This window comes from Octodon degus, unplaced genomic scaffold (genome assembly GCF_000260255.1).
Source record: "Octodon degus isolate 3935 unplaced genomic scaffold, OctDeg1.0 scaffold00014, whole genome shotgun sequence".
NCBI lineage: Eukaryota > Metazoa > Chordata > Mammalia > Rodentia > Octodontidae > Octodon > Octodon degus.
Window position 1 is genome coordinate 10,408,038 of NW_004524590.1, and position 10,838 is coordinate 10,418,875.

The 10,838-nt window shown below is 39.0% G+C and overlaps 1 protein-coding gene and 1 pseudogene across 2 annotated transcripts in view; both read right to left on the reverse strand.

The window, feature by feature from the left end:
* Positions 1-10,838, reverse strand: part of Epb41l5 (erythrocyte membrane protein band 4.1 like 5) — a 184,079-nt gene that overhangs the window by 16,868 nt on the left and 156,373 nt on the right. For both annotated transcript variants that reach the window (XM_023709699.1, XM_004626349.2), the window contains exons 20-22: positions 6,727-6,791; positions 2,596-2,686; positions 1,004-1,078 (exon numbers count right to left, since the gene is read on the reverse strand). In XM_023709699.1, the coding sequence (XP_023565467.1) occupies positions 1,004-1,078; positions 2,596-2,686; positions 6,727-6,791 (231 nt within the window). The remainder of the gene's footprint in view (positions 1-1,003; positions 1,079-2,595; positions 2,687-6,726; positions 6,792-10,838) is intronic.
* Positions 7,646-8,682, reverse strand: LOC101579504 (annotated as a pseudogene).

Below are 10,838 nucleotides of genomic sequence, written 5' to 3' on the forward strand. Positions count from 1 at the left end.
AAAAAAAAATTAAAAAAAAAAAAAAAATTAAGTTTATTGTTACATTTTAGATACCCATAATGATCACGCTTTTGTTTGAGAACAGTTTGGTTCACAAATATTAAGCACTTGGCCAAATTTTGCTTTTGTATGTAAATTCGGTATCAGGTGATGTTTCTGTTTTTTTTTTTTTTTTTTTACAGAACCAGGGATTGAACTCAGGCTCTTGTGCTTGCCAGGCAAGCCCTTATTCTACTGAGCCATCTCCCTGGCCCCTAAAGATTTCTTTCTTTTTTTTTTTTTTTGGTGGAACTGGGGATTGAACTCAGGACCCTGCGTTTGCCAGGCAAGCGCTTATTCTGCTGAGCCATCTCCTCGGCCCCCGGTATCAGGTGATGAACACGACTGTAGCCATCTTTCCTGCATGAATGTGAACAAGGCCATCTTTTTTTTTTTTTGCTCCGAATGCCTTCAGGGCAGGTTTGGCTGGCTGGAGTTGTGGGGATCGAACCACAGCCACCTGAGCCTGACTGCTTTGGGGAAGCAGCCGCTTAAAGAACTGAGCTAGGGGGTGGCCCCGGAGGCCATCTTTTCTGGGACCACAGAATGAAGTAAGCTCATGAACCGAGGCGCCACTGCACCATAGCTGTAGCACTCAACGTAGTGCCCTCTAGACTCATGGTGCTTGGCACATCAATGCTATGCTCCCACCAATACGTTTTTTTTAAAAATTAGGTCTCCCTTACTGTCTTAAGTCACTACGATGGTTTACCTCTACGTTTTCTCTCATGTTATTTAACATCATGTTAAATCACAGACTTACAGTGATATGTGATTTCTATTCAGCGACGTGGAAATTCAAAGCAGCAGAATTTTAGTACAGGAAGATAATATTAAGTGGTTATTGAAATACAAACTTATTAAGTGAAAAACTTTTAGTTGTTGAATAGGAAAAAATTGGAATTTAGCAGGAACATTTTTAAAACAGAAACCTTTCGACCTTGCTTTTTAAAAGTGTATTTACCTGGGGTGTGACTGTGCGATCAATTAGATTCTCAGTCAGAGACAAGAGCAAGGCATCTAATTCATCTGTAGCATCCTGTGGAAGATAAGTGGTCTAGAATTGTTAACCGATCCCTTTATTCCTGACTAAGTTTTTTCCTGGTGAGTGTTAATCTTCTAAACAAATAGGGGGATTCAGGAACCACGGTTCCATCATTTCATTTCTTTGTCATGAAGAGCTTAGACTATGATCAGAACTTGAAATGGTCTGTAAATTTTGATACAGCTATTCTTTTAGAGAGATAAAACTGGGGTGGGAATAGGACTATTCTGGTTGTCTGTAGACTAGCTGAGAGCCACAAAAGCTCCTCACAGAAGACAGTGAGTGAGGGATATACTTCAACCCTTCCCAAGTATTAATACTTTTTCTTTCCTTTCACTTCCTTCTTCCTGCTCCATCCCAGGGCTAAGTGTACCATAGCAGTTTGAAAGCAGAGACCATGTTTCATTCATTTTGTAGTCTGTGATTATTATGTGGTGTGTAATGTCTATATAATAAAACGGAAGTAAATAGTATAATTTTTTCCTACAAAATCTCAGGTTATTTAATTGTTTTCAGTGACTAATCAAACATGTCAATGACTTTTTGGTATTTTTACAATAGTGTTTGTTTGTTTTTTTCTTTTTTTTTTGCAGAATCGGGGATTGAACTCAGGCCCTTGCGCTTATCAGGCAAGCACTCATTCTATCGAGCTATCTCCCCGGCCTTTGCCTCTGCCTTTCTGGTATTTTTAACAGGCATAACTAACAAACAAAACCAATTCTTGGTTGAAAGAATAGTAAATTTTTTTTTTTTAAGTTTTAAAGTTTTATATACTTAAATATCAACTACATACTGTCATTGCATAGTGAGATTTCTTGATCAAGTACTTGGTAAATTTTCAAAACTATATACATTATGCAGTAAGAGGATGATCTGGTACATGTTAATTTGGAAGGAGAATTTTAAACTTGCAAATTGAAGCATTCATGGGCAATGAATTGAATTTGTGTAACTTGTGAGGGAGACAGGAATAACAAAACTTGGGATGCTCTGGTTATACTGTAACATAATCAAAGACAGGTGCCTGTTATTTAAATTTTTGTCAATCAACATTTATTTAGTGCCCCTTATTTTCCATACCTACTATTAGAGACACAGGGATATAGCAATTCACACAACAGTTCAAGTCTGTCACACAATTTCTATTCTTCAGAGTAAATCACACTAGTAATTTCAGTATAGTCACCTTTGTTCAAGATACATAGCCTCAACTTTTATCTACTCTATTAGAACTTTTATCTAATAAGAACCTTAAAAGTATCTATTTGCATGTATGTGTATGTCCTTAAAAGGAAAATGAGTGAAAACATGGTCAGTTCCCAAAACAAAAATATAAACAGTAACATAAAAACTAAAGGGGAAACTCTAAGATACTCTTGAAAAGGGTCTGTCAATAGGATTCCCCTAGAGAACTGAGGCTCAATGCATTTCTCACAATGTTAATCGGAAAACTTCACACGTCCCTAGATCTAACTCAGTGTCGTAGCTGGAAAAAATTTAAATATTTTTACCGTTAGAACAGAATCCTTGTCCACAGGTGTGGTATGTGTCACAGGAAGAGAATCTCCGGAGATGGGTACATTATTCTCAGTTAATACAGCACTAGGGAACAAAAAAGATAAATTCAGATCATAAAGGACCTGCAGGGGAAGGCAGTATGTTTGAAGAAAGGACTCAGGAAAATAGCAGAATTCCTTCGTTAACAGAGTTCACCCATCCATCCACATTTTATTCAACGCTACCTTCTCTGCATCACTAACTTTGTGCTTCGGAGAAATTACTGAGTAAAATAAGATGACTGACCCCAGTGATGCTGCAGTCTGGTTGCTGTGATGGATATTACACAATGGGGGGCGGTGCATGAGGCTTGCATGCAGCCAAGGGATGCTGGGAGACTGCGCCATGTTACTTAGCCAGGGTGCAATTTAAAATTTGTCAGTGGTTTACTTCTGGAGTTTTCCACTTAATATTTTCAACATTAGGTGGATGACCACTGAATCTACAAAAAATAGACCACAGATAAGAGGAACCACACTATATAAATGACTTTACAACTCAACAAAAAGAAACAACTCAAACAATAAATGAACATAGGACATAAACATTCTTTTTAAAAATAATATTCATTTTTTTAAAGGGAAACACAAACAGCTAGTAAATACCAGAAAGATGCCTAACATCCTTAGTCATTATAAAAATGCAACTGAAAACTACAATGAGGTAGCACTTCGGAAGCAGAAAATTATGAGTTGTAAGGGTGCAGGGAAATCACAATCTAAACACACTGCTAGGAGAAAGAGAAAATTATACAGCCACTGTGCAACGGGCCTGGCACTTTCTGAGAAAATTAAACATAGAATTACCATATAATTTACTAATTCTACTATAGATATATATCCAAAATAATTAAAAGCAAGTGTTCAAACAAAAACTTGTGTGCAAATATTCACTGTAGCAGTATTCCTAACAACCAAAAGTGGGAACAACTCAAATGTTCATGAACAGATGAATAAAAAACAAAATATGATAAATCCAAACAATGGAATATCACTCAGCCATAAAAAATAAAGCCTTGATGCATGCTACAACTTGGACGGTCCTTGAAACATTATGTTAAGGGAAAAGAAGCGAGCAAATAATCTCATATTATAGGGCACCACTTACGTGAAATTTCAAGAAGAGAAATGTTTATGTAGAGAAAGTAGGTATGTGGCTCCTCAGGGCAGCAGCAGTGGGGTGGGAGTGGGGGTAACAGCAGTGGGGGTCAGAGCGAGCTAAAAGTATAGGATTTCATCTGGAGGTGACAAAATCTTCTAAACTTAGATACTGATGATGGCTGCAAGGTGTCTGCATATACTAAAAACAACTGCACTGTACACTTCAGCTCACTAGGACAGGTAAGCTTTCAAAAATATAACTGTAGGATAAAAATACTGAGGAACTGGAACCCTCACATACGGCTGGTGGGAATGGAAAATGGCGCCCCCATTTTTAGTATAGTTTGGTAGTTTTTAAAAAGTTCTCCCATGACTGAGAAGCAGCAGCACTGCTCTCAAGGGATACACTAAAATGAAACAAGCCTGAAAGGACATCTCGTTTACAAAATGTTCACAGCAATCGTATTCATAGTGCTCAACAAGCGGAACAATCTAAATGCCTACCAACTGATATACGGATAAACAAATGTGATATACAAACACGCTACAACATTATTCAGCCATAAAGAAGGGTGAAGTACTAAGGCACGGCACAGTGTGGAGGAACCTTTTTAACACTAGTTCAATAGCAGAAACAGCCACAGCCACTTCTGGCATAGCTCCATTCACAGGAACCCTTCAGAACAGGTAACTGCAGAGACGGGAAGTAAATGCATAGATATCAGGTGTGCTGTGTGAAGGGAGCGACAGCGGGCGCACCAGGTGTTATTTTCAGGTATGCTGACAACTAGATGGGGTAACAGTCGCACAACTTTGTGACTGCGCTGAAAACCGCTTACTGTATTTATTTATTTTTATATATTTGGTACAGGGTCTCACTCTGCAGCTCAGACTTGTAGTAATCCTCCTGTTTTCAGCCTCCCCAGTGCTGGGGTTAAGGGCTGTACCACCACGCCCGGTGTCTGTGGCCAGCTCATGCACCTGGGGGTGGGGCCAGTGCGGCATGTGGTGCTGGGATTGAGCCCCAGGCCCCTGTGGGACCTTGCCTAAGCACACAGTCTGCTGAGCTATCTCACCAGCCTTAATTATATATTTTTAAAGAATGAATTTTGTGGGCTGGGGAGATGGCTCAGTAGAATAAGCGCTTGCCTGGCAAAGACAAGGACCTGAGTTCAATCCCGTTCTGCCAAAAAAAAAAAAAAAAAAGAATGAATTTTGTGGTATATGAATTACATCTCAACAAAAAAGGTAAAAACCGATATAAATTTATACAAAATGCTAAGATGTGAGAAAGCTTGATATCTGGTACACAAGTATGCAATCCCTCTCTTTCTCCCTAGTTTTCTCTACGTCCAACATATTTCATTTTTTAAAAGGATGTACAGCACTTGTCCACATATGCAAGGCTCTAGCTTCAATCCCAAACACTAAAAAAAATTAATAAAAGGAAGTACAGTAATACAAAGTGTGGTAAAACAAAGAAAAACAGGTTAACAGAAAGGAGGAGGTCCTGAAATAGACCTAAGTTTTCAAGAGAATTCAGAATATTTCAAAGGGCGCATTTCCAATCTCAGACAAGGGTAGAGGTGTACACCAGATGACTGAAAATATAAACAACCATTCAGAAAAATCTATCTGGAAGTCAGAGTGCATTTATGGTCTCCACAGTTTTAAGAGTTTAGTGAAACTTCTGATGGAAGGACAGTCCTGTGCCCATTTTCTCTCCTCTTAGCACACAAATTTTTTTCAAGAGGTTATTCTAAATAAAAGTTCAACAACAATAATATCAAAAATGTAGCACTAACAGTTACTAGAATTAAAAGGGTAAGTTGTAACAACTTCCCCCCAATATTTTCTTTTTCTTTTTTCTTTTTCAGGTACTGGGGGTAGAACTCAGGTCCTTATGCTTGCCAGGCAGGCGCTTAGGCCACTGAACTATCTCTTCAGCCCTCCCCCAATTTTTTTCTAATCACAGTTTTGTAGAGTCCTATATGTAAAGCATGCTATAAGCTTACGTGCATGTGGAAGTGGAGATAATTAATCAGAGAACTATCCAATGATTAAGGGCTTTTTTTTTTTTTCCAGAACTGGGGATTGAACTCAGGCCCTTGTCTTTGCCAGGCAAGCGCTTATTCTACTGAGCCATCTCCCCGGCCCCTGATTAAATTTTGAGTAACAGGAAAAGAAGTAACTTTCACTCAAAACTTTTTAGCACCCCCTAAGAACAGGTCACTGTATACACAGTGATGTAGAACAAAGGCTAGATAATGGGAATCATCAAGACAGGCAGGAAGTGGGAGAGGCAGAGAAAGAGAAGTAAAAATAATCGAGATGTTATGTGCTTGTACCAACTATCCATCATGAATGTAATCACTATGTACTGAAAACATGTATTAATACTTTCTTAAAAGTCCAACAAGATAAATGACATAATCATTAAAGAGATGAGAGTGGAAGAGCAAGACATTTGCTTGGGTAACATGAGAGCCAACTCTGACTTTAAAAGAACAAGACCACAGTGATGACAGGATGACACTAGCATTAATCACAACACCCAAGAAAATATACATTCCTTACCAGGCGAGAGATTAAAAATATCATTTAAAAAATGGTTTTTTCTCTATAGTTCAAATCTGGTAAGGACAAATGGGAATGCAGGAGGACTAATTGAAACTAGGTATGAAGAATCTCAGTAGTGAATAGAAAAGAATGTTTTTAAACATGAGAGGGGCTGGAGAGATGGCTCAGTAGAATAAGTGCTTGCCTGGCAAGCTCAAGGGCCTCAGTTCAATCCCTGGTTCCACCAAAACAACAACAACAACAACAAAAACCCAAAAAACAACAAACAACCCCCCATGAATTTTGGTGGTGACAGATTAGAAAAAAAGAACCTGCCACCCTTCCCAAGAAAAAAACCCAGAAAGAAAAAATGGTAACAAGATAGGATAAGAAAATCCATGTAATTCATTCTACCCAGAACTGTACCTGCTTGTTGTAGCATCTCCAACACTGGAGCTTCTATGGCTTAATAAGCTATCTTCTCTTGTAACCTATGAAAATGAAATCATAGCATTAAATTTTTTTTTTCCCCCCCGGAACCGGGGATTGAACTCAGGCTCTTGCGCTTGTCAGGCAAGTGCTTAATCTACTGAGCCATCTCCCCGGCCCCCATAGTGTTAAATATTTAAGGATACTAAAGTAACAAAAACTTATATTGCTTTGAGTTCAAAATTAGTTGTTTTTGTTAGAAATGACTATGATTTTTAAAAATTTTTATTTTTTAATTGAGAAATAAATATGAATGGGACAGTTTCACAGCTGATTAATAGGACATTTTTGATAATCAATACATTGCACAACTTTATGATTTGTATCTCTACATACACAAAATTTCTTTGATTAGCTAAGGGAATAGCTATTGTATCAGAAAATATAAAAACTTAGCTGAATCCAGGTCATTATTCTTACTCTTATTCTATTGCTATTCCAGTGAAGCTGTCAAGTCTGAACTAGTCATTTCAATGCCAGAACTTCTGTGGCACCTGCTGGTTAGCTCAGCTGTTTAAGCGCCTGCCTATGCAAACGCAGTCAATCGCAGCTTAGATCCCCGCTCCACATGCCTTACCAGACCCACCCTTAAGGCAGCATGAGCCAGCAAAAAAAAAAAAAATCCTTCTGAATGCTAGAACTGACCTGTAACAATCTTTCTGCTACATAATGTTACTTTCGAAAGAACACATAGCAAGAAAACACATGGCAAGTTGGTTCTAAAAAAATAACTAAAATATTTCAACTCCTAGCATTAGTAGGAAAAATACTAGTTCTTGATATCTAGTATAAATGATATAATCAAGATTTTTCTATCACTGGCCAGCCAGCCTGGCAACTGAATGTAACAATATCCTCACTTCTCTAAAAGTGATTCTAACTCTTGGGAAGAGCTGAGTTGCTCCCTTTCCGGTCTTCTCTTTGTTTGAGCTCAGCCAGCACCGCCTGGAACCTGGTCATTAGAGCCAGGTTCTCCACTTTTGTGATGAGATCCTCTTGTCACTTGGTCCGGCCCTGGGTCTCTTGGAGCTTGCCTTTCATGTAACAATCTGTTTCTGAATTCCCATAACCAGTTGGCTGGTTCCTTCATTTTCTTGGTGCTGTGCACCTGCCTCACTCAGCTTGTCCTGCAGCTGTCTTTCCAGGTCTTCCTCAGTATCGGTAATGTTTATATCTTCTTCATCTTGATGCTGTGTCCCATCTTCCTCTTCATTGCTACTGCTGAGGTCATTGAATACCTCTCGAAGTGCATCATGTTCCAGTGAGTCATGGCCTTGCCTGTGGCCAGACATGCCTGGAGAAGAGATATCAAGGCCTTGATTCTCTGCCTCTTTTGTTTCATCTCCAGCAATTATTTCCCAATGAGTATTGACAGCTTTGGCATCTGTACTCAGGAAGTGCTTAACTTCTTTTTCCACATCAGGAGACTTGATATACTTCTTTGCTGTCTTCCAGAACTGCCTCTTCCTCACGTTTTTTAAAGGCAGAGTAATTCCATGGTTCCGGACAAACTTCTTTTCTTTCTCTTTTCCTTTTTTCTTGCTTGCTTTGGGATCAGCTGCAGCAACTGGTTCTTCCACAGGTTGGTAGAGGTCACCATCAACATGGACACAAGCATCTGACAGATACTGGCTGTCTTGCAAAAGGTCTTTTTATCAATGGTTCTCAAGCTTTCCATGACACATGGCAGACCTGGCAATTTCGCAGCCAATGAGACCTGGTTCACTCTGACAATGCCATGACGCCCGTCAGGGTGTAACTCAACTGTCAGTCTACCCTTCAGGTTGACGTGACCAGAATGTACCGCTCTCCTCACAGCAGCAGCATGTCCAGGAAGCAGGCATAGGGTAACTGGCTCTCTAGCTCCTGAACATCAACTTTGCTCTTACTCATCCTTACCTGCTGGTGGCTCACTTCTCTAATATATATTGCTTTCTAATAAAAATAAAAATGTAAGTTTGCTTCAAATAAGAGGTAATTATACCTTATCAGTTCTGTACGTAAGTCTATTCTGGGCCAAAGAACCTAAAATGCAACATCAGTATGTTTGGTATACACACTGCCTTGTACTTACTATGGAGCTGCCAATTATTTAAGACACTGAAGAATGTTACACTGAAAATATATATAGCATTCATGAAGAATCAAACTCAGAATTTTCCTTTTTAGAATTTTCTGAGTTTATATGCTAAACAGAGAAACATTTGAGGCCCGATATTTGGCAGTCTTCCCTAAATGCAAGAAACACTTTAAAAAGGATATCTGAAAAACTTTTCTGAAGAGCCTGGTTTCCCCCAATTTTATCTTGATTAATGAATTTTCAAAACTATGCGTTAGTGCATAACCAACATACATAACAACACTCCCGCTATTTCCAACCTCCCAAATACTTCACTGAGTGTCCTGGGCTCATCCAGCAATCTATATTTTCCACAGCACGCAATCACGTAACAGCGTGTATATGAGACCTTTTGGGTCTGCCTCTTCCGAGGGGATAATGCTGTAAGACTGACGCATGCTTTCGCATGTCTCACTGACGCACCGCTTTCCCCTTCGCTGGGCGGCACGGCCCTGCACGGACACACTGCAACACCTGCTTGTCTGTTGGTGGACTCGGGGCTGTTTCCAGTTCTTAGCTATTACAAATGAAGTTGCTGGAAACAGGAGTGTATGAGTAGCTGTGCAAACCTGACTTTTTTTTTGTGGAACTGGGGACTGAACTCAGGCCCTTGCGCTTGCCAGACAGGTGTAAACCTAGCTGTTAATTGCTGTAGGATAAATGTCTAAGATTGTAGCTGGCTGGGTCAGACTTATGGTTAATGTCCTGAAAAACTTTCTTAAAGAGTTTATGCTATTTATACTCTTAGCAGCAATGTGCGTATATTGTAGGAGCTGTATCATTACAACACAGGGATGATTAATTTTTAATTTTAGCTGTTTTACTGGAAGTATCTTTCTCAGTGAAGTGTGATGTTAGCAGATTTTTTTCATACATTTCTTTATCAGGCTGGAGAAGTTCCAGCCTAAGCATACTTCACTAAGCGTTGTGGTCATTAACAAGTGTTAAATTTTGTGAAATGTCTTTTTCTACAACTCTTTACAATTTAATAAATTTTTAGTATATGAACTAGACTGGCATTTGAATGATAAACTAACTTTTCCTGAGATAACCCTTCATGGCTATGATGTATGGTCCTATTTATAAATCATTTTGTATGATGATTCTATTTTGTTAAGAATTTTAATGACTATGGTCAAGGAGTTTTTAAAATTTTTTTTAGTTTCAGTACTGGGATAATGCTAGGCTTATAAAATAAATTAGGAAGTCTTCTGTCTTCTATTTTCTGCAAGTTTTTATAGAATTGGTATTACTTCTCTAAGTATTTGGTAGCTTTCCACAATAAAAGCATCTGGTGCTGGATTTTTCTTCATGAAAAGACTTCACTATAAAACCAAATCCCTTTAATTTAGGGTACATTGAAGTTATTCCTTGCTTCTTCAAGTCAAAAAAGATCCAAAGTGTTAATGAAATGTAACGATGTCTTAGCCCACTCAAATTGCTGTAACAAAATTACACAAACTAGACAGCCTACAAATGGCAAACCTTTATTTACACATTTTTAGGGGCTGGGAAGCCCAAAGGATCAAGGCACTGGCAGATGTGGTATGGGTGAGGCCTGTTCTTCTGGGATGTGGACAGTATAAGCGAGCGAGCTACTTTGGGCTCTAAGAGCACTAATCCCATTAAGGAGGGCCCTGCCCTCAAGATCTAATCACTTTCCAAAGGCTCCATCATTGGCATTACTTTGGGGACTAAGTTGCAATGCACAGACCTTGGGCACACAGAAACACACAGACCACAGTAAGTGACACAGCTATTAAGACTATCACTGCCACCTCTGGATCAACAATCATTATTTATAAGGGCATTTCACTGACCTTCTCAGACCCAAAAGCTACAACTCTTGTTGCACAGGTCCTGCTTTACCTTGGTCTTAACCATCCAGCAGAAAAGTATGAAGACGAAATATAGGAAGTAAAGCCATGCT